This window comes from Amblyraja radiata, chromosome 5 (genome assembly GCF_010909765.2).
Source record: "Amblyraja radiata isolate CabotCenter1 chromosome 5, sAmbRad1.1.pri, whole genome shotgun sequence".
NCBI lineage: Eukaryota > Metazoa > Chordata > Chondrichthyes > Rajiformes > Rajidae > Amblyraja > Amblyraja radiata.
In genome coordinates, this window is record NC_045960.1 from 25008237 (window position 1) to 25033161 (window position 24925).

The 24925-nt window shown below is 42.4% G+C and overlaps 1 protein-coding gene across 2 annotated transcripts; it reads right to left on the reverse strand.

Moving 5' to 3' along the window:
* Positions 1–5849: 5849 nt before the first annotated feature.
* Positions 5850–24062, reverse strand: hmgn3 (high mobility group nucleosomal binding domain 3). 2 transcript variants are annotated; one of them, XM_033020804.1, is made up of 7 exons: positions 23862–24062; positions 15050–15091; positions 14847–14873; positions 11224–11286; positions 8347–8436; positions 8132–8231; positions 5850–6316 (listed from the first exon to the last, which is right to left on the reverse strand). In XM_033020804.1, exons 1-7 carry the CDS (start codon positions 23877–23879, stop codon positions 6303–6305), a joined length of 354 nt encoding a protein of 117 aa, XP_032876695.1. In that variant the 5' UTR covers positions 23880–24062; the 3' UTR covers positions 5850–6302. The 2 variants fall into 2 exon arrangements, with proteins under 2 accessions (XP_032876695.1, XP_032876696.1); XM_033020805.1 differs by lacking the exon at positions 8132–8231 and having other exon boundaries at positions 23862–24051.
* Between the last annotated feature and the right edge of the window lie 863 nt (positions 24063–24925).

A 24925-nucleotide genomic window follows, 5' to 3' on the forward strand; every position in this document is an offset into this window, starting at 1 on the left:
CATTCAATATGATCCAATATCAGTACCCTGTTCCTGCTTTCTCCACATATCCATTGTTTCTGTTAGCCCCTAGAGCTACATCTAACTCTCTCTTGAATGCCTCCACTGTCTTCTGTGGCAGAGAATTCCACAGATTCACAATTCTCTGGTTGAAAAAGTTTTTCCTCATCTCAGTGTTTCCTCATCTCTTCCTCATCAAGTTTTTCCCATCTCATCCTACCCCTTATCCTTAAACTGTGACCCCTGGTTCTGGACTCCCCCAATATCGGGAACATTTAGCTTAAACAGTAAATATTTTGTCTGAATTTTATTAGGAGGCTTTTTGGACATTAAAAGCATAAATATTTTTAGAGGCCAAGAGACCTAATGATGCCAACGTGTGCCCTCATCAACGGAATGGTTATTGAGCGTCAAAATCTTCACATTCCTGGGCATGCACATCTCTGAAGATCTGTTCTGGACCGAGCAGATGAAAGAAAGCCCATCGGCACCTCTACTTCCTTAGAAGATTGAGGAAATCTGGTCTGCCAATGAATACTCTCTGGAACTTCTACTGTTATACAGTAGTACACTATAGGGTATAGTTTTGCACAGTTGAGAGTATATCGGTTGGTTGCATCACAGCCTGGTTCGGCAACTTGAACGCCCAGCGATGAAGATTATTGCAAAATGTGGTGAACACTGCCCAATCCATCACAGGTACTGAGTGACACTGTACAGGTACAAGTACTGAGTGTACAGGTACTGAGTGATACTGTACAGATACTGAGTGTACAGGTACTGAGTGTATCACTGTACAGGTACTGAGTGTACAGGTACTGAGTGTATCACTGTACAGGTACTGAGTGACACTGTACAGGTACTGAGTGTACAGGTACTGAGTGTACAGGTACTGAGTGTATCACTGTACAGATACTGAGTGTACAGGTACTGAGTGTATCACTGTACAGGTACTGAGTGTACAGGTACTGAGTGACACTGTACAGGTACTGAGTGTACAGGTACAAGTACTGAGTGTACAGGTACTGAGTGTATCACTGTACAGGTACTGAGTGTACAGGTACAAGTACTGAGTGTACAGGTACTGAGTGTATCACTGTACAGGTACTGAGTGTACAGGTACAAGTACTGAGTGTACAGGTACTGAGTGACACTGTACAGGTACTGACCTCCCCATATTGAAGGAATCTACAGGAGTCGCTACCTCAAAAATGCAGCCAGCTCTTGCCATTGGGGAAAGAAAATGTGTAGGAGCCTGAAAACTGTAACAGCCAGGTTCAGGGGCAGCTTCTTCCCTATAAATTCCCACTTGGCGAATTTGCCGGCATCCTATCAGCGTTGCCAAAAGATTTTGAACATTTCAAAATCCAGCGGCGACAAAAAAATGGTTGTGACCAAAGATCTCCGCTCTATGATCTTTGGTTGCAACATTTGAAAAAACACCGCCGCGTCATGCGTCATTACGCCACGTATTCTTTGGTGACATGATATGTCAGTCAATGATGCCGCAGTCGCTGAAAAAATCGCCAAGTGGGACAGGCCCGTTAGGCTATTAAACACAACAGACTCCAAATAACGTCCAAACAATATAGACTTGGAGGCATTGTGTTTGCACTATTATTGTTTTTTTTTAAATATACATATAGACACACCTAACTTTTTTTGTTGTTTCTTACAGTGTTTACAGGGTACCGTTTACATATCTGTTGTAATGCTGCAAGTACGAATGTCATTGTTCTGTCTGGGACGTATGACCTTAAAACACTCCAGACTTGCCTTCTGCCATTTGCATCCACTAGATGGAGAAAGAGTGAGCAATGGAAGTCACAACGGAAGTGGTGGCCAAGGGAGGGAAGTCCCAGTCTGAGCGAGCGGTGAGGGTGACGTCAAGTGTTCATTCCATGCATTTTCCAACATCATGTTAGATGTGATTAGCAGCTACTTTGCATAGCATTTTATAAAGACTGCACGGTAGCTACAGTATGACCATTAACCTGTTCAGTGCCACCCCTGAGTATACTGGGATCATGGCCCATAGTGAAAACAAACTTGGCAGTGAACAGGTTAAGGGTTAGAAGTTAGATAAAGAATTGTAAACAATATTATTACTATAAAAATATCAACCATGGGCAAGACAATAAACAGTGAAATATATATAAAATTAATATTAGAACATTCTTCTTTAATTCAATGTGCATAGAAGCTTAGAAGAGATTGGAGATTGAAGTGAAAGTGAATTGATTTATTAAAATAGGTGAATGACCAAGCTCAATCATATCAGTACTGATTTTGGATGATCAGCGATGATCATTTTGAATGGCTCGATGGCTGAACGGCCTAATCCTGCATCTATTTTCTATGTTTCTATCATAAATAAATTAACATGTGTATATTAATACAAATCTCATATTTAGATTTATTTTGAAGTATACTGGGTAAATAAATAAATTCCAAATTAGTCTAGCAGCACATCTTAACTGTGCCTAGTAAACAGAATTCTCATTCTAAGATACTTTCAATTAATTAATTACATTCCCCCAAATGAATCTTGTAAAAATTGTTTTTTTAGCCTGTTATTCCTTTGCCAGATTAAACAACTGTCATGGATCGAGCAACAAGCTGAGAAATTGTCTTTTAACACTACATATTTGATAAATTGGTCATAAGTTAAAGCTTTATTAACCATTTTGTTCGCTTCATGCTACTTTGTTGGCTGTGAAATGCTTTTGGAACCTCCAAGATTGTGAAAAATATGAAATAATCGATCAATGGTAGGATATTGTCAGAAACTGTTTGCTCCGATTGTTCCTGACCTCTCACATGCTGTTTTTGGTCTGGGGAAAAAATGTGTTTCTGGATCTAATACCCTATGGCATGGCATGGTATTTGTCACATGTACTGAGGTACAATGAGATTCATTATTGTACAGTTCAGTACAAGTATCACCGTACCATAGCACTTAGATACATATTAGATAAACATCTCAGACTACAAGTGTACAGCAGTAGTACACTGAGACAGTATAGAGTCGCCAGTTTGGTGCCATTTTCAAGTACAGTTGTTGTAAGTGCAGGGATTTTGATTTGATCATGAAGGTCTGTTGTCATGGCAGCATTTCAGGGTCGGCATGGACTTGACAAGCGTAGCTGTGGTGTCCTCCACTGCTGTAGGCTGCGTGCGGTCCACGTGCTTAGAGCGGCGTCAAATCCAGCCGAGCCCCAGGCTGTTGCGGGGACCTCCAGCGGCCCACTCCATTGTAATGAATTCCCGATACAAAATTCAACAATTTGATAAAATCTGAATCGGGTGCAATTCAAGTTTGCAGACTGGAAAGGATAATCAAAAGGCTAGTTATTGGCTACTTGCACACTCCATTCGAAGGGTCTCGACCCAAAATGTCCCTCATTCCTTCTCTCCAGCAATGCTGCCCATCCCGCTGAGTTACTCCAGCATTTTGTGTCTCTACATCAAATGGCAGATGACAAAAGGTTATCAGATGCCTCGAGTTAGTTTGTGCCCCTGGGATGAAGCAGGGGGGAAATTTTAATGGAGAACAATTTTGAATAGGACTCTTAAAAACAAATAAAGAATACATTTAATTATCCTCTTTAAACAAAAAAGCAGCACCCACTACAAAATAATTTGCAGGCTGGTGTGGATTTGTCATCACATGAAACCTGTACCTGACACAATTGAACTGCAGCGAATGCTGACCTTTTAGTTTCTGACATCAGCAGTTGTATTCTGTCAAAACTTTTCACTTTGCGTTAATGTTGGACAATCAGTTGGATGAATAGACTGTATATGTTCCCGCAGTCTTCATCTGACCTGATCTTTCTCCACCACATCACCCGCCCCCTCACTCTGTAGTCAGTGATAAGTTACCCAAACCATTCTGTTGTTATCTTTGATTTTAAACTTTTAATCAGGCATATACGTGTTCTTGTAGCCTGATTGTTGCAAAAGTGTTTGTGAAAATACAAAACCTGATCAAAAAAAAAAGGAAAAAGTATTTGCTCAATATAAGTCAATGCACTAAACCACAAAGTCCCCCAATTTCATAACATGACCAAAGTAATTAGAGTTACTAAATGGACTGATTATTTAGAAGGAAGCAGGTCTGGGGCATGATCAGTATTCTTATGATTAGAGTCAGAGTCATACACAGTGGAAACAGGCCCTTCACCCCAACTTGCCCACACCCACCAACGTGCCCCATCGACACTAGTCCCACCTACCTGTGTTTGGCCCATATCACTCCAAACCCGTCCTATCCATGTGCCTGTCTAAATGTTTCTTAAACGTTACAATAGTCCCTGCCTCAACTATCTCCACCAGCAGCTTGTTCCATACACCCACCGCCCTTTGTGTGAAAAAGTTATCCCTCAGGTTCCTTTTAAATCATTCCCCTCTCACTGTAAACTTGGCTCTAGTCATGGCTGTGCAGGGACTAGCAGGGGACTGAGCACACAACACCAAGGGACACTAGGTTGTGGTTCAATGTGGAAGAAATGTTATTACCAATCCCAACTGATTAAGATCTGCAGTCCAGAAGCCAGATGGAAGCCACAAGGACAAAGTCCAGAGATTTATGAATACACCTATTGTGTATTGTTGAGTTGAAGGCTGGACTGTAGTCAGTCAATACCATCCTGACCAAGGTGTTCCTATTGTCAAGATGGTTCAGAAGTAAACATTGTGAGAGGAAGATGGTGTTCGCAACAGAAATATTTTTCCTGTACACCCCTTGTAATGGGTTGGCTGGAGGGACAGTGCAGATGTGGAAGGTAGATTCATGTAGCATAGAAACTGGTACTTTGGCCCTATTCTATCATGCCGACCAAGATGCCTCATTTGCCTGCATTTGGCCCATTTCCCTCTGTATCTTTCCCATCCATGCACTTGTCCAAATATCTTAAATGTCATTGTACCTGCCTCAACTACTTCCCCTAGTAACTCGCTCTCAGTAAATGTTGCTCCTCAAGTTAGTGTTACATCTTTCCATTCTCACTAAACCTTGACTGACCTGTTGAATTCAAGCCTTGGTATTTCAGCTTACTAGTATCAACATTCTTTTAAAACAATGTTTCAGAAATGATTTTAACATTGACATCATTAAGTGATACCCATTGCTTAGATTTTACAACATCTCGGATCATTTTCCACCAAACCAGCAAGGCTTATGGTCAATTTACAGCAATCAGAGTCAGAGCTGTTATCAGGCAACTGAACCATCCTACTGCAACTACTGAGCTCATAAGGGATAGGAGTAGAATTAGGCCATTCATCCCCATCAAGTTTACTCTGCCATTCAATCATGGCTGATCTATCTCTCTCTCTCTTGTAACCCCATTCTCCTGCCTTCACCCCATAACCTCTGACACCTGTATTAATCAAGAATCGATTATCTACCTGATTGGTGGCCCTCGGACTATCTTTGATCGGACTTCACTGGCTTTATCTTGTACTAAACGTTATTCCCATATCATGTATCTGTACACTATGAATGGCTCGATTGTAATCATTGTCTTTCTGCCGACTGGTTAGCACACAAGAGCTTTTCATTGTACCTCAGTACACGTGACAATAAACTAAACCGAAACAGCCCCTTACACTCACTTGCCAAGTTCGCATAGCAGGCCACTCCCATTTACCTGCATTTGGCCCCATATGCCTCAAAACCCATCCCTATCCAATACGTGTCCAAATGGCTTTCAAAATTCATAATTGCGTCAGAAAGCTCATTTCATTACCAATATAATAACCACAAATCATTCAAATCGGTCGTACAAGTAATGGTCAAGGTAAACAAGTTGCCTGAACACCACTAATTTGTCCAACAAGAAGAATTCTATAGTAAACAGGAGATGGTTTATTGCAAATTAGACAAGCAGGTGATCACATCAAGTTTTAATACATGTCACCATTCATTTATTGCTTTATATAAAAAAATTCAAAAACTGCAACCAAGATTACAACTCCACCTTTTAAATCATTTTGAAGCACTAAACACCACTGAAGAATTAAAGCCCATTAAACACCCCATCCAAAAGTATTCTAGGAGAATGCTAGTCAAAAACCTTTCCAATTATAAAACTGTACCTTTAAGCAGTGTATGAAGTTACAAATTTCCCTATTTTCTCAATATGTTTCAGCATACATACACTAAAGTTACAACTAACCCTAAAAATAATTGTATTTACAAAATAGTTGATAAAAATATTTTCAATTCTACAAGGTGGTACACAAAAATCGACTGAAGTTGTTGATGGGGTTCTCAGTCAGTCTGATCATTTGTAGATTCAGTTTTCTGCTCCTAGAAAAAGCAATAGTTTTATTAAACACAATTATAAATTGTTATAATCCAGCATTTCCAGAATTAGCTAAACCAACTAATAAGCATTTGAAACGTAGTGCAAATGTATACAGTGTAACAGACAGCAAACCCATCCATTTAAGTTATTTTGGTTCTTTCTTTTATATACCTGTATACTGCCTTTTGAGTTGAGGAAATGTTCCCTTTCACAATTTACAAATACTTACCCTAAAATTTGAGATTAGGAATACAATTAATTGGCACTGAATTAAAAAGGCAAATAAATCAACATGTTTTTTTTTTCCTGTGCACATGTGGTGAATTCATTGCCACTGAGGGCTGTGGAGGCCAACAGTGGATATTGTTAAAGGTGGAGATTGACAAATTAGTAAGGGTGGCAGGGGTTATGGGGAAAAGGCAGGAGACTTGATGGGCCAAATGATCCTAGAACTTATGATACAGCTTTGTTACGGAAAAACATGATCTGGAATGTTTTAAGAACATGTTTTACCCCCCACCTCATAATGTGGGGATGGGCAGCAATTAATTTCATGGAGGTCCGCACAATATTTAAAGTGCTAAATAGCACATTTATTTTATGGCAGACTGCATATTGGCATAGATTGTTCAGGCTGCTCTCACAATGAATTATATAATTTGTTTGAATCAGGAGCTGAACAGAGCAGCACTGAAAATGAATTCTGCCCTACCCCTCAGGACTTAAAAACAGCCTAAAAATTGTTTTAATACCATATAAAAATACTTTGAAATAAAAGAGATCACCAAGATTAAAGATTCCTCTCAAAACAAGATGCATATTATAAACAGTAGGAACAAATATCATAAGGTCATAAGTGATAGGGAGTAGAATTAGGCCCAAGTCTACTCCGCCATTCAATTGTGGCTGATCTATCTCTCCCTCTTAACCCCATTCTACTGCCTTAAGCCAATCTTAAACCAAAAGTCTACAATTCTGCTGCATCATCCATTTTATGGAATAATATTGAGTGGTGATTGCATGCAAGATTTAAGATTAGGTTTTTGTTTCGCCATCTTAGTGTTTTAGTCACATTTTGGTATCTACGTGTATGCAAGATTCAACATAGTTACGTATTTCATATATTATGCATTCAGATGCTGAAACCAACAATGGTGATGTGATATAACAAAGCTATTGTTAATTTGAACCACATGTGCCTTTACTGTTATAGGTACTACTCAATATTATTTTGTCCAAAAGATGGACGAGTCGAGCATGAATATTTCCAGAAGGATTGTGTTTATCATCATTCCACTTTCAGGACTGTTGTCTCTGTAGTCTAGTTTAGAGATACAGCGCGGAAACAGGCCCTTCGGCTCACTGAGTCCGCACAGGCCAGTGATTCCCTTTACACTAAGACTATCCTTCACACCAGGGACAATTTACAATTTCCCCAAAGTCAATCAATTTACAAACCTGTACGTCTTTGGAATTGTGGGAGGAAACCAGAGCACCTGGGGAAAACCCACACAGGTCACAGGGAGAACGTACAAACTCTGTACAATCGGACAGCACCCGTAGTCAGGATCGAACCCGGGTCTCTGGCGCTACAGTTAGGCAGCAACTCTACCACTGCGCCACCGTATACACCAATTCTATACACCAATTGCTACAATTGATTTTATGTGCACACGACCAGTAAGAAACTCTTAAGATGGTAAAAACACTGCATTAAAACCTTTAACTGCAGCATGAGGAATCTCGTAAGTTTTAGTCATAACCAAGCAATCACAGCACACCATTATATATACACTGCACACTTTTTACTATCGTACCCTTCACTGCCACATGCTCAACCTGTCCTTTCACTGACAGTGAGCTGGGAGGGATACTTCTAGCTGATGTCACACTAACAGAGGATCGTGAAACATGGATCTGCAACGAGTGTTGAGCAAAAACAAAACTGAACATGCAATCAAAATTCTCACACTTTGCATTAAAAAGTATATCGTTTTTAAAAAACAAAACGCGTACGAGATGCTAGTCTTACCTTATCAGGTTTTGTTTCTCCATTTTGAGCAGGTGCAGCCTCTTCCTTAGTTATCTTTACTTTGGGCTGTTTCTTGGCCTTTTGAGGGATCTACATAGAAAGAAAATAAGTTTAGAAACCACAATATATGAAAAAACTGAACATTAAGTTCACACTGCAGGAAATATTGAACTCAAAACATATTCCATCACCTTCAGCTTTATAGTTTTCAAAACTAGAGTCAATGTTTCCATAGGTTGTAGATTTAGTTCAGGTGTCAGGGATTATGGGGAGAAGGCAGGAGAATGGGGGTTAGGAGGGAGAGATAGATCAGCCATGATGGTGGAGTAGACATGGTGGGCCAAATAGCCTAATTCTGCTCCTATCACTTATGATCTTATTTATGCAATACAAGCAACTCAAGATGAAGTAGTTGTAGTTGCTTTAACAGTCCTGGAGCAGCAGGGCAGCACAGTGGTAGAGTTGCTGCCTTACAGCGCCAGAGACCCGGGTTCAATCCTGACTACGGGTGCTGTCTGTATGGAGTTTGTATGTTCTCCCCGTGACCTGTAATTCCCACCACTCCCTTCTGACGAATCCATTAAAGATAGGCTTGGTTTACCCATTACCAGTTTGTTGTTGTCTGCTTTTAAGAAACTAACTTTGACACTTTCATGTTGAGAACAATCTCATTTGTATCAAATCTTCTCTGAAATAGCCCACCCATGCGTGATTATTATCTTGGTTCATCTCTTGTCACAGAACTTCCATCTGCTTTAAGAGTTTGTCAAAGATGGAAATCAAGATTGTAACTGTGAACCAAAATATTGATGAGCAAACATTTAATTTTACCACTCATTTTACTTTCCAACGCTCCATGTGTAAATAAAAGATCCCCTAATTCACAAACCTGCGCATAAACCATTAACCTACTGGATCTCCCACTGGAAAAGGTTCCTGTACCTCAACATTCATAATGGGACTTGCGTTCCTTTTTTATGGCTAGTGTAAAATGTAGACACATTTTAAGACAGGAAGCATCACCCTATCATACATTGCAAATTATACTTTCCTTTGCCTTCACCCAACCTCATGACTGAGTTAAATGATTTCAGTCTGATGCTTGCTTGTCAAAATACACACAAATCCTCAATCATTAGGAACCACCATTGCAGATTGATTTTGTATCAGGTTCTTCATTGTAAAGCAATTGAAGTCTGAAGGCAGCAGATAACATTCACTTTGAATTAAAATTTAATGAGTTTGAAGCGTTGGGGCTATTTTGACTTATTCTGCACTGAAAGTACTCTTTTAGAGAAAAACAAAATCAGAACCATCACACTACATTCCTAGAAAGGTAGGTACATGGTGACGGATTGAATTGGCTCCTCGGCATTTTCCAAGCTGTATACTAACGATAAGGTGGAAATTATCCTCTTAAAGGAATTTGACCAATGAGACAACCCTAAAAGCCAGCACTTAAAGTTGTGTGACAAGCTTCACAAGAGCAGCACAGTGGCACACCAATAGAGTTGCTGTCTTGCAGCGCCATAGACCTGGGTCCGACTTTGACTACGGGTGCTGTCTGTATGGAGTTTGTACGTTCTCACCGTGACCTGCGTAGGTGTTCCCTCAGAGCTCCAATTTCCTCCCACACTCCAAAGACGTGCAGGTTTGTAGGTTAATTGGCTTGGTAAAATTGTAAATTGTCCCTAGTGTGTGTAAGATAGTGTTAGTGTGCGGGGATCGCTGGTCAGCACAGACTCGGAGGGCTGAAGGGCCTGTTTCCGTGCTGCATCTCTAAACGAAACATTGATAAATGCACTTATTACTGTTTGCTGCTTGCACATGCAAACCAGGAAAGTCAGCTTCAAATATTCAGTCTGTGTTGGACATCTAGTCACAGATCAGGCTGCTCAAACTAGATCTGGGGCAGAAGAATATTCTTGGGATGCTTTCCACCCCAGCATCAGCATGTGGAGATCTGAGGCAGTCATGTCATTAGACTCAGCTGCACCATCCTCCACAGCAGTATAAACCCACCATACATAGTGTGTCAGCTCTACACCGCACAACTGTACAGACAAACCACCAGGGGCTGCCAGATATTGCTAGAAGCAAGCAGCTGCACAAGTCAGGATAGGATTTACTTCAACAAAAAAAAAAATCCAGTTTATGAATTAATGCGATCATTAAATTTCAAATAGTGAAAGTCACGGTGGCGCAGCAGTAGAGTTGCTGCCTTACAGCGAATGCAGAGTCGGAGACCCAGGTTCGATCCCGACTACGGGTGCTGTCTGTACGGAGTTTGTACGTTCTCCCCGTGACCTGCACGGGTTTTCTCCGAGATCTTCGGTTTCGTCCCACACTCCAAAGACGTACAGGGTTGTAGGTTAATTGGCTTGGTAAATGTACAAATTGTCTCTAGTGGGTGTAGGATAGTGTTAAAGTGCAGGGATCGCTGGTCGGCACGGACCCGGTGGGCCTCTTTCCGTGCTGTATCTCTGAAGTAAACTAAGCTTGGATAGAATGGATACGGAGAGGATGTTTCCATTAGTGGGAGAGTCTAGGACTAGAGATCATAGCCTCAGATTTAAAGGACATTCCTCTCGGAAAGTGATGAGGAGGAATTTCTTAGACAGAGGGCGGTGAATCTGTGGAATTCTTTGCCACAAAAGGCTGTGGAGGCCAAGTCAGTGGATATATTTTAAGGCAGAGGTAGATAGGTTCTTGATTATTATGGGTGTTAGGGGTTATGGGGAGAAGGCAGGAGAATGTGATTAGGAGGGAGAGATAGATCAGCCATGATTGAATGGCAGAATAGACTTGATGGGCCTAATTCGGCTGCTCTCACTTGTGACCTTAGGACGGCAATGTTTTGACCATGCAATCTCTTACCTTGCTACGTTTCTGTGGTTTGGAGTCTTCCTTTGGGCCAGTGGCGGGGGCAGTAGCAGCATTCTATGATGGAAGTGTTAAACAATTAACAGCAAAACAATCCTTAAATTAATACAAAGCAAACATTTAATCCCTGCATTGTTTTTGCACTAGGCTGCTGTAATTTTGGAGAGGGGTGTTGGAGGGAAATCATGAATAAGTTATTGATTAGTATGGGTGGCAGGGGTTACGGGGAGATTGGGGCCCAGAGGGATAGATAGATCAGCTATGATTGAATGGCGGAGTAGATTTGATGGGCTGTATGGCCAAATTCTGCTCCTATTACTTGTGAACGAAAAAAGATGCCGGTCTAATTTTCCAATGGTTCAACAGTGCTTTATTGTCACGTGTGCGGTGCAAACGCAGTGAGATTCTTTTCTAACAAACAGTCCAGTAGCGTATCACCACACCACCTTCTGATTAGCAGTTGTACAAGAAACAGTCTACTGAGCCCGTATGCAAGAAGCGCCATGTTTGGCTCAATTTTCCAAGGCCAGTCCATGGTCTGGTTGTTGCAAGTGGTGCCAGTTCCAGGCTAGCCCCAGGCTGCTACAGTCCTCCAGCCTTCACCTTCTCCATGTCAACCAGCAACCGATATAGTAACAAAATACTCTGATGCAAGCTGACCGGTAGAGTTTAAAAATGAAAAACAATTCATAGAAATATAGAAAATAGGTGCAGGAGTAGGCCATTCGGCCCTTCGAGCCTGCACCACCATTCGATATGATCATGGCTGATTATCCAACTCAGTATCCTGTACCTGCCTTCTCTCCATACCCCCTGATCCCTTTAGCCACATCTAACTCCCTCTTAAATATAGCCAATGAACTGGCCTCAACAACCTTCTGTGCAGAGAATTCCACAGATTCACCACTCTCTGTGTAAAAATTTAAAATTCCAGGTAGATGCTTGGAATAACAGGAAGAGGAAGGGAACAGGGACTTGGAGCTGGAGGGAACGATGGATGGACTTTACCGGGATATGGAATACCATACAGACAGGAGTCACAAATGCAGCATGGTGTACAGTATGCTTGCCTTTATTGCTCGGGGCATTGAGTACAAGAGTCAGGAAGTCATGATGCAGCTTTATCGGACTTTGGTTATGCTGCATTTAGAGTATTGCGTGCAGTTCTGAGTGCCTCATTACAGGAAGGATGTGGATGCTTTGGAAAGGGTGCAAAACAGGTTTAGCAGAATGATGTCTGGATCAGAAGGTATTAGCTACAAGGAGAGATTGGACAAACTTGGATTTGTTTCTCTGGAACGCGGAAGTTTGAGGGGAGACCTGATAGAAGTACACACACCTCGCGTTTTACACGTGCTTGACATGTGTGTTTTTAGAATAAAGCGCATGGTTAATTACTACCAACGTTTAATTTTTTTTTGGAATAATGCACTCAAATTTATACCTGGCAAACAGCTTTCGAGGTTTTCTTGCAAGTTCAGTTTTTCTTAACAGAAAGAAAACTAAAGTGATTGCCTGCAGCTATTAGGTTATATGTTTAAATGTACCTTTCTTTGGGATATATTATACCAATTACAGAGCAAAAATGGGTAATTTATTCTTGTCATTTATTCTCTGACAAAATTAGCATCTTGAGGAGGCTCAGTGCACAGCGATAGAGTTGCTGCTTTACAGCACCAGAGACCCAGGGTCGATCCCGACTACGGGTGCTGTCTTTGCGAAGTGTATACGTTCTCCCCGTGAACACGTGGGTTTTCTCCAGGTGCTGCGGTTTCCTCCCACACTCCTAAGACGTACAGGTTTGTATGTTAACTTGGCTTCTCTAAACTGTAAATTGTCCCCAGTGTATAGGATAGTGCTAGTATACGGGTTGATTGCTGGTCGGTGCTGATTTGGTGGGCCGAAGGGCCCGTTTCCGTGCTGTTATTTGCAAAACTAAAACATGCATTTCAGGTAAAGTGTTGTACAAGTGAAAGGGAAAGCTTTACGGCGTTGCACGATGTGATTTACCCTCATTTATATCAATTGGCTGTGTAATCGCGTGCAGTCCCTGGCATGTTTGATTTACGCGCTTTTTGATTTACGTGCTGCTTTTCAAGCTGGTAACCCCCCCCATTAAACACAAAGGTGCCTATATATAAAATTATGCGAGGCATAGATAAGGTAGAAACTTTTTCCCAGGATGCAAATATCAAATACATAGCTTTATGTAACTAATACAGGCCATGGTTTTAAGGTGAGAGACAAAGGAGAGGTACCGGGCAAGTTTATTTTATAAACAGTGCTGGGTGCCTGGAATGCACCTGGATGGTGGTGGTGGAGGCAGTAACGATAGCAGCATTTAAGAATTTTTTATATAGGTAGATGGAGATGCCGGATAAGAGTTGGTCTTGGTATTATGTTCAGCACAGACATTGTGGGCCGAAGGGCCTGTTCCTATGCTGTACTCTTCTCTGTTCTATAATTAGGGTTTGTTGGATTGAGGCAAAAGCGATCAGGTGCTAAATGACAAACAAGATGCTACACTAACAGATACGACCAAGAATATAGAAGATAGGTCACAATGAAAGGCCAACAAAATCTAATTTGAAAAAGCAAGAGTTGATCTGAAATAGTGGGGGTGGCCAATTCCCATGTGCACACAGCTTTGACATACCAATCGGTGACAAAATGCACCTTCTATTTATAACTATTTGCAGTTACACATGGACTGAGAAGGGCTAAAGTTTTCCCAGAATCTAATTAGGGATGTACATTGTGATAGCAGGAGAGAAGTATTTGAACAAATCTCTAGGCACGTTAGATTGGGCAAGGATCTTCTATCAGCATGTTCTCATTATTTTTAAACTCAACACTGGATTGTTCCACTGGCTGCTTCATTTATACAGGTTGAACATTTATATGAACTGGTTCATGAAAAGCTGTCCAACATAAACTCAAAATGCTAACCGTGTAAGAAAGGGGGGGGGGGTGCTCATTGAAACGTACGGAATAGTGAAAGGCTTGAATAGAGTGGATGTGGAGAGGATGTTTCCACTAGTGGGAGAGTCTAGGACTAGAGGTCATAGCCTCAGAATTAAAGGAAGTTCTTTTAGGAAGGAGATGAGGAGGCATTCTTTAGTCAGAGGGTGGTGAATCTGTAGAATTCATTACCACAGAAGGCTGTGGGTGCAAAGTCAGTGGATGTATTTAAGGCAGAGATAGATTCTTGATTAGTACAGGTGTCAGAGGTTATGGGGAGAAGGCTGAAGAATGGGGTTAGGAGGGGGAGATAGATCACCCATGATCAGCCTAATTCTACTCCTATCACTTATATGAATTCTTAATAACACAACAAACTTTCATTTTCTAAATTCTATATCTCTCTACATATCTGTCCATATCTCTCGTTTCCCCTTTCCCTGACTCTCAGTCTGAAGAAGGGTCTCGACCCGAAACATCACCCATTCATTCTCTCCAGAGCCGCTGTCTGTCCCGCTGAGTTACTCCAGCATTTTGTGTCTATCTTCGGGTTATCTGCAGTTCCTTCCTACACATAGGACACACTTGTGCTGGACAAGTAGTAAAGCGAGCACATCAATTTATTTAGTTTTTTAGCGTAGTTGTAAACTACTTACTTTCTGCAATCTCACAGATCTTCTGAGCTGCAAAATAAAGAATTTTTGTTTAAGTGCATTGAAACAATGCAGAAGATAGGACGTCACTATCATTAAACTTTTGTTGCATGGCAATGTAACTACAATTCAGCCATGAACGTACAGTTGTGATAATAGAGTATCACGAAATACTAAAAACTTAATTTGAAAACATCCAAACTTACCTGCTTTGCTCCGTTTGCATTTTGTTCACCTTTATTTGATACCTGAAAAGACAAAATCCCATTTAATGTCAATCTGTAATCTGACCCATTGTGCAAGGGTAAATTTAGGTGTTAAAGTTGCTGACTACTTTAACTTTCCACCTAGAGAGAGCAGGAAACACAGCATTCTAGCTTTCTACCAGGCACGTGCCGTCAGGGTAGGCAGTGCCTACCCCGACTAAAATGATAAAATGGTCATTATTTTATATATATAAAATATTTATAAAACATATATAAAATGGTCATAAATAGTAAAGGCACGGGAGAATTATGCTTTCCTAAGAGATCGATCTCTTCGGGAGGCATAATTCTCCCGTGCCTTTCATCTGCAGTACATTTAAAACACGGAAGTATGTACTGCTCATGTGCCGTCGACGATGCTTCAAGCCATCAGTGGGGACAGTCCGTAAAGGCAACTGAAATTCTGCCTTTACACCGTGGACTATGCGCTGCGCGGCGCACTGTGCATGCGCACCAGCCTACTGCGCACACGCAAGTTTTTGGGCGGGTTTTTCAAAGATGGATAGTGATTACCTGAAGAGTTTCTCGAAGCAAACTTACGAGGAAAAGACCAAAATAATTAAAAATGGAACTTAAAGAACTTCAACAGCGCAAAGGAACAAAAATAATGAGAACATTTAAAACAGTTTGGTACAACAGGAAAGAAAGAGAGAAGAATGGATTTCATGTACGAATAATATGGTAAGTAAATTTCTTTGAGCTATATGTTTTTAAATACTTTCCCGAAGAGATAGGACCTATTGAAGACAAATTATTTGATAAAAGTTGAGAGAATAATCTGCGCATGCGAGGATTTCAAGATTTTTAAAAGCCACTGCCTACCCTGACTAATTACTCACGGCACGTGCCTGCTTTCTACTTATTAAAAAGGAACCCGTGTGCACCTGTACACATCGCCATCTGACAACAGACAATTTGACACATCACGACGCAGACCTAGTAGTGCCAATGCCTCATAGCGCCAGTAACCCAGGTTCAATCCACATCTCCGGTGTTATCCAAGAGGGGTTTGCACGTTCTCCGTGATTGCATTTTCTCCGGGTGCTCTGGTTTTCTCCCACATCCCAAAGACATCAAAGGTTAAATTGTGCTTTATTGTCACATATGCACTGCAGTGACTTTTTTTGCATAGATTACACACACACACATACACACACGAGTCCTCACATTTTGGCAGCGTTCACAAAAAGTCCAAAGTCCGGTCCACGCGCTCAATGTACTGGAATGGCTTCTGAACCAGGCAAGCCCTAGGCTGCTGCAGGGCCTCCTCCGTCACCCTCGACTGGCTAGGCCCGCAAATCAATGCCCCTCTCCTCGCCCCCCCCCCCCCCCCCCCCCCCCCCCCACCGCCTTTGTGTCCAGGGGGCGCCTCCTTGCAGCCGACTTTGAAGTTTTTTGAGACACTCTCCTAACGGCCCACACCTCGAGTCCGTCAACGCCAGCAGCTCCCTCCTCCTCGGCTCTCCAGTCTTCGGGGTCGAGCTCGACGGCTTCCGGGCTTCTCCCATGCAGGTCGGTAGATTAAATGCCCACTGTAAATTGTCCTAGTGTATAAGCGAGTTTCAGAATCTGGGAGCAAGGGGGCTGAGATAGAGTTGATGGCAATGTGAGGAGAATGGCAGGAAGAGCTCCATACAATTCCATATCCACCATTCTGAATTACTTCACTACTCAATCCCACTATTGCCACAACTCCACTACTTCCTCAACAACTTTGCTGTTTTGATCAAACAGTATTTGGAATAAAAGACTCAAGAGTCAGAATCCAGATGCTCTGTAGTGACAATGCTAAACTAATCTAAACTAAACTAAATCTAAACTAACTTGGTGTTGAATTCAGATTTGCACACAAAACAATGACATTTCAGCATTTCTATTTTTTAAATGTCATCATTAGGGTAGAGGATTTATTAGATTATCATGGCTAAAAACTCCAAGCATCAATTAACGAGAGGAGAAACACTATCCCTCCTTACACCATAAAGATGTAGACCAAGTTCAAGTTATAGGAACAGAATGAGGCCATTCAGCCCATCAAGTCTACTCTGGCAATCAATCATGGCTGATCTATCTTCCCCTCACAACCCCACTCTCCTGCCTTTTCCTCATAACCGTGACACCCATAATAATCAAGAATCTGTCAATCTCCGTCTTAAAAATGTCAATTGACTTGGCCTCCAAAGCCTTCTGTGGCAATGAATTCTTAGATGCACCACCCTCTGACTAAAGAAATTCCTCCTCATCTCCTTTCTAAAGCTAAGGTACACAAAAATGCTGGAGAAACTGAGCGGGTGCAGCAGCATCTATGGAGCGAAGGAGATAGGCAACGTTTCGGGCCAAAACCCTTCAGACTTTCTAAAGCTATGTCCTTTTATTCTGAAGCTATGGCCTTTGGCCTTAAGATTGCAAGGGAGCAGGCAAAACTTATAGGTGGTATCCTATGTCACACAAAGTTTGCCACCTTCCATTTTAGATCGTGGAAGGACTTAAAGTCAGATGATTTTCCTAATGGCAAAAACACAAGAAGCTATAGCGGAGCAAGATGACACGAGTCCACAAATCACTAAAAGCAAACACTGATGGAAAAAATAGAGGCAATGGGAACACTAATCTGTACCTCAAGAAAATCAAAACGCAAGAGGAAAAGAGGCTTCAGACGTACTGGTATTGAGAAAGATGAGGTTAGAATCACAGCAAAGCTTGAAGGGTTAAAATATGGAGATGATGCTGTAAAATTGGCTTGAATTCCCAGCTGCGCCACAGGGTGATCTAAATGGTGTTTAAAATAATAAAAGGATTTGATGTTTAAACACGGGTGCACCCACCACGGTGTGTCTGCAAAAAGAATCTAGAACAAAGGCATGAGATTCTAAAATTAGAGCTGAGCCATGTTGGAATGAAGGCATGCGGCACTTTCTCCAAGCCCAGCATTGATAATGTAGAAGTTCTCTCGTTCTTGAGGCTGTGAACATCGCCTTTCAGTAGAGCGCAAATAGGGAGGAAAGACAAGAACAGGAACTATTATGGAGACCAGCTTGAACCAAATAAGCAGTGTCCTTTGGGCTGAAGAAACTTCTCTCATTTTTGATGTTCATATCCTGCCAATGACAAACACAACCTTCTCCAACATTAATACACTCCATTAACTCCTTTATATTGGTATTGATATAGACACTGCATCCACCTTCATCAAGGCTGTCAATACAAGGGAGATATAACATAGGAGCAGGCACATCCACCCATTGAGTTTCTGCCAATCATCAACCACCCAGATATATTAAACACGTTATATTCTCCCGCCATGCCCCTATCAGGTTGCATGCCCCTCCCAATTCCACAACTCCTTGTACATCATGGAGGTGGAGGGAGGGAAGATAGGGAAAGAAAGGAAACCCACGTGGTCACAGGGAGAAAGTGCAAACCAGAGATACCAATAAGCTCTGATCTGGAGTGGTGAGGCAGCACCAAGCTGCCCTTTTCTAAGAATAAGAGATCAGCAGTGGGAAGAAGGCCTTGTGTGGATAGGGGTTTGCCCAGTTTTGCCCATGTTTCCTTCAGCCTGATATTCCACAGGCCACTGGAACTGATCTCAGGCACTGTCAGTACATGCTGTCTTTTGGAATGTAATATTATCTGGATGACTATAGAAGGCTATGCACCAATTCTCTTAACTTGGTTGGCCAGGGATCTAACTGTGTGACTGACCTTTCCAGAGAACTGAACAAGACTGTGAAATCTCCCAACCCTTTTGTAACTGGAAGGCCTCCACTACAGATGACCCTGGCCACAACAATTCTGCGGAACGGCAAGAAATATATTGGTGTACTGCGCAGTGCAAGTGAAGCTGTAGCAACCACCGCCGTCCTAGTATTTTTTCCAAACCTCTCCAGGCTTGACCCTCCAAACCACATGCAATACAGACATCGGGAGATCAACTAAACTGTCAACTAGAGATGGGAAAACATTCGAGCAAGGGAATTAAAGTTTTCAGCCAAGCAAGCATCCCATTGACTGTGGAGGAAGGAACTGTGCAGATGCTGCTTTAATGGGGCATGTGTGGGAACAAGCCACGGCTAGTTGTTGACTCTTGAAATGTGTGAGCTTTTTGAGTCCTGAGGTTTGTCAGAAGCAATTGCAGATGCTGATTTATACCGAAGATTGACACAAAACACTGGAGTAACTCAGCGGGCCACACAGCATCTCAGGAGACACGGAATGATGACGTTTCAGGTCGAGACCCTTCTTCAGACTTCCCATTGATTGTCTGAAGAAGGGTCTCGACCCAAAAGGTCACCCATTCCATTTCCCCAGAGATGCTGCTTGACCCGCTGAGTTAGTCCAGCATTTTGTGTCAATCCCGTTGACTGGGTTGTAACAAAAAATAAATGATAATGAAGGAAACCATGTGGACCTCTATCTGGTCTGCAGCCTTAGTCTCGTGCCACTAACACCGGTCACCATATGGCATAGGGCTTCCATGTTCATTTTAATCTGCAGACTTGCATCGCACCATGTTCCTCATATGATTCAATGGTACTTTATTTGGCACATGTACACAGGTACAGTGAGATTCATTTTTGTATAAGGTCGTAAGCAATAGGAGTAGAATTAGGCCATTTGGCCCATCAAGTCTACTCTGCCATTCAATCATGGCTGATCCATCTCTCCCTCCTAACTCCATTCTCCTGCCTTCTCCCCATAACCTCTGACACCTGTACTAATGTACTACTAACACCTGTACAAATCTAAACAGTTCAGTACAAGCATGTTTAGGCAGCCCAATTATGCATTTTAATCTCTCGTCTCACTTACCACTTGAAGGTCCTCTCCCACGCTGTTGCCACGCCCCCCCCTCCCCCCATACACCATCAATCCAATGGCTCACCCCAAGTGCTAACTGATACTCTCAGCTCAGTTACATGAAGTTATAATTTATTTCTGCCGATCCCAAGTGATCCCTTCCCTCCTCCACCACCATCCCCTCTTCCATAGAAAGCCAATGCACTGTTTTTGCTCCAGTTTTGAAAGCGAGAATTAGATTCCCAACTCTATAATAAAATTACACTCGGTGACAAGGATCGCCAAATGAGATACCGAACCCAATTCTGCTTTTAAAATTAAATTCCAAAATTTTGGGCCATTGGCCAAAGTAAATATTTTCACATTAAACCCTCCCGAAATGTCAGTATCTGTTCTCAATCCCCTGCTCCAGTTCTGTGGGCCTCTTCACATGGATCTACAAAACTCCACAAGTTGCTTGTTCTTTTAAATAACCATTCCCTTTCCTACTTGGATCTCTCTTTATTCCCTCCACAAGCCACGTCCCTACCCCACCAGTTCACCACTGCCTTGATGATTTACTTGAAGTGTTAAATATTTCTCCACAGGTGCTGCCTAGCTTGCTCAGTATTTTCAGCTTTCTGTCATAGAAAATCAGGTGCAGGAGTAGGCCATTCGGCCCTTCGAGCCAGCACCGCCATTCAATATGATCATGGCTGATCATCTAAAATCAGTAACCCGTTCCTGCTTTCCCCCCCCATATCCCTTGATTCCTTTTGCCCTAAGAGATAAATCTAACTCTCTCTTGAAAACCTCCAGTGAATTGGCTTCCACTACCTTCTGTGGCAGAGAATTCCAGATTCACAACTCTCTGAGTGAACAAGTTTTTCCTCATCTCAGTCCTAAATGGCCTACCCCTTAATCTTAAACTGTGGCCCCTGGTTCTGGACTCCCCCAACATTGGGAACATTTTTCCTGCACATAGCCTGTCCAATCCTTTAAGAATTTACATGTTTCTAAAAGATCTCCTCTCATCCTTCTAAATGCCAGTGAATACTAGCCTAGTCGACCCATTCTTTCTTCAGATTTCCATTTGCAGTTTCATTTTTTCCTCACACCTCTCCCCCACCCCCACCCCAACTGTAGGGTATCATGCATTACTCCAATACATACCATCCATTAACAGCCTCCAACAACAGCCCCCAAAATACTAAAATCCTTCATCTAATACATCATTTCTTTGCTCTTCCATCAAGCAATCTCTTCAATTGGTTACCCAAAACTCCCATGAGAATTACTGTCTCTTTGCCCTCACTGAAATTCCACTCCTTCCCCACACCCTCCGACCCAATGCTTTTGGCTCCCTCAGTTCAGCAGCCACTGTGGACTTCTACTAAGAGTTTTTTCCTGAAACAGGGACCCGGCTATTTCTCGCCCGGCTGGCAAGCTTGTTCTCACTTTAAACTGCAACTCCTTTGGTTATCTCAACACAGTTCTGGGAAGCCATGTGAGTCTATGCTATGACTTTTACTTTTTGGAACTGGTCCCTTTCCTCACCATTGCTTTGATGCTATATTGCTGACTGTATACAAAACACAAAGTGCTGGAGGAACACAGCAGGTCAGGCAGAATCTGTGAATGGAATGGAAGGCAATATTTCAGGTCTGCACCCTTCTTCAGAAATTATCCATCTACTCTCTTCACAGATGCTGCCTGATCCACTGCGATCCTCCACAGGTGCTGCCTAACCCGCCAAGTTCCTCCAGCACTGCGTTTTGATCAACATTCCAACACCTGCAATTTCTCTTGCCCCTTGTTGACTATATTGCTGATAATTCACAATCTATCAGTACATCAATGGTACTTCACTGTCACGTGTACAGTGATTTTTTTTTTTTTTTAATATACAGTTCAATGCCAGTCCTACTATCGATTAAGCACAATTATAATGAGTATAAAAGTGCAAGATGGTAGATCACACGGAGTCAGTACACCGGAATTACGTTTTAGACACCATCCTGTACCTTGCAAGACCCAATCATTTAAAAAAAATGTTAGACTTAACCTGCCCGTAAAGGCCCATTGTCCTGGCAACAGCATTGGGTTAGAATGCAAGGGATTGCATCATCTTTGCTCCAAATTTCCACCTTTTCTTCTTCCCTTCAATAATACATCTACATCAACTCTAAATTCATTTTAGGGTCTAGGATACAAGTCCACGGTGGTGCAGCAGTAGACTTGCCACCTTACTGCGCCAGAGACCTGGGTTCGATCCTGGCTATGGGTGCTCGTCTGTATGGAGTTTGTACATTTTCCCCGTGACCTGCGTGGGTTTTCTACAGGCGCACTGGTTTCCTCCCACACTCCGAAGACATACAGGTTTGTAGGTTAATTGGCTTTGGTAAAGATTGCGAATTGTCCCTAGTGTGTAGGATAGTGTTAGTCATGGAGATCGCTGGTCAGCGCAGACTCAGTGGGCTGCTAGTAAGAATGAGTGACGTTTCCGGTCGAGCGTCTGAAGAAGGGAGAACTGGGGATGGGGACTGGACATTGTGCCTTCCCCCACAGTGGTATCCATTGTGGGGGGATGATTTTTTGTGTGTAATGTGAATGTTAGTTTGTGTCCAAGATGGCTGTCGGAAGGGAGAGTGGACGCTGGCGCGCTTTAGCTGCCGCTGCTCTCTCTTCACATTGTGTTTTTGATTTTTTGTCTTTGGAGCAAATTCTGCCTTTAATTTGTGTATTGGTGATGTCCTTATTATTTATTTTACTACGACTATATGTTTTTTCTCTCTTGTTACTTTTCTGTAAGGTGTCCTTGAGACTTTGAAAGGCGCCCGCAAATAAAATTTATTATTATTATTATTATTAAGGGTCTCGGCCCGAAACGTCACCCATTGCTTCCCTCCAGAGATATCGCCTGTCCAGCATTTTGTGTCTATCTTCGGTGTAAACCAGCATCTGCAATTCCTTCTGACAAACCTCAGGACTCAAAGTTGTCACACATTTCAAGAGTCAACAACTAGCACTTGGCTTCTTCCCGCACATGCCCCATTATTGCATCCTGTCACAACGCTTCCCAGAGATATAGACACAAAAAGCTGGGAGTAACACAGCGGGACAGGCAGCATCTCTGGAGAGAAGTAATGGGTGAAGTTTCGGGTTCGAGACCCTTCTTCAGACCCGAAACGTCACCCATTCCTTCTCCCCAGAGATGCCGCCTGTCCCGCTGAGTTACTCCAGCATTTTGTGTCTATCTTCGGTTTGAACCAGCATCTGCAGTTCCTTCTTGCACAACCTTTCCCAGCACCTGTTTAAATCCCTGCAACTCATGGACCTGAGACGCGTGGACGCGCCGCGGTGCTCGTGCCCGCGCGGGGGGCAGGTGCGCGCCGGGCAGGAGGGCGTCGGCAGCGCGCACGGCTGAGTGGCAGGTACATACGGGTTCCGCTGGGAGCCCAGAGACGGAGATTAGTTTTAAACATGGCTTTAGCTTGCAAAGAGAAGGAGGTGGTTTAAAAAAAAAACTCCGCACATTTACCCTCTTTGCAAACATGCATCAACTGCTAAACACACGGAATCTTTCGATCGTTCCACTTAGTTACACTGCGTGCAAAGAATAAAAATGCATGAAGCCACCCCCAAGAATGCAAGGTATGAGGTTCAGCATTTACAAAAGTGAAGACAGACCCATTTGCTTCAAACATCATGGAGGGGCGAAAGACGCCAGACGATTCGAAATCATTTCCAATTTAATTACTGCGCCATTTTTAAAATTATTTTTAAAAAAGTTTCTCAAATTAGAAACTCCAAAATGAAACACAATTTAAAACTGTGCACTTGATAAACGCATTAAATTTTTTTTTTTTTTTTTTTTTAAATTATAGATACACGTTGCAAAAAAAAAAAAAAAAAACACCCCACATTAGTACGTTTGAAATTACGAGGGAAATAACCATGCAGCCAAACTTACCGTCCTTTTAGGGGGCATGATTACAAAACCGGGCAGAGTTACGTTAGTGGGGTGCACTGCCAGAGCTAGCGTTGCGACCGCTGTTGTAAGTTTCACGTCCCGACCAGCGCAGATCAATTTCTAAACACCTTGCTAATCGGATGATAATGTCATTCTGAACAGATGCAAATCGAGTGCAGGAGTCAGCTCTGGAGTGGTGGGGATTTGAACGTGGTCCCGCCTGCCTGCCCCGGACCAATGCCTCTATTGGTGAAAGGACAATCCCTGACGCCTGCCACCCCGACTACAGTTACACTCCGGTTTAGGGATTGGTTCTTCAATTTGCCATATTGACTTATTCCACCCCCCTCTCCCTTTTTGAAATTACTGTGAATTATTTGAAATGAAATCGCAGGCAGGGGGTTGGTGGTCGGGGGGAGGAAGAGGCACCTCGTCTCAGCGCTGGGGTTGTTATACACAGAATGCCCACTCGCTGCAATTACATTTTCACAATCCAATTACAACGGTGGAAAAGATGCAATTGCCTGGTTGGACATTTTGAATTTTTGAAAAACAAAATCAACATGTTATGCAAAATAGCAAGCAAAACCTGCAATGCTGAAATTGCAAATGAAAAAAATAACATGCATTCGGGGCAGGGCAACTCTTTTTCACTAAAAGCTCGTAATAATTAGCGGTACTTTTCGTTTGAACAAGTTGGGCAGCCGCCCCTCTCTTTACATAAATGCAAAGTTAAGGCGGCAACTGACATTCACAGCACATTATTTTACCCTGGCCACATATTCTTTACACCGGAGTATAGCAGCCATCGTCCATTTATGGTAACGCTGCGATACAAGAAGTAACGCTATTTTTTTTACACGACAATGTAACTCAATCGCAAAGGTTCACGCAAAGAAACATTTCAAAGCGTTGTGGATATGGAGCAGAAAAAAAGGCGGGATTGGAGGTGGGAGGGGGAGAAGTTGCAATTCTTACAGATGAAAAGATGAGTCTTTTAAGAGCTCTTGGAAAGTATGGAGGCAGTTAGCAATGTAAAGTATTTTTGTGGTAGAATTACAGAG

What these genes read in the sequence shown, in the direction of transcription:
- hmgn3 (XM_033020804.1), bottom strand. An exon ending in ATGCAAACGGAGCAAAGCAG is followed by an intron (nt 14,874 to 15,049) that starts GTAAGTTTGGAT and finishes TTTATTTTGCAG; the next exon opens with CTCAGAAGATCTGTGAGATT. An exon ending in GATCTGTGAGATTGCAGAAA is followed by an intron (nt 11,287 to 14,846) that starts GTAAGTAGTTTA and finishes CTTCCATCATAG; the next exon opens with AATGCTGCTACTGCCCCCGC.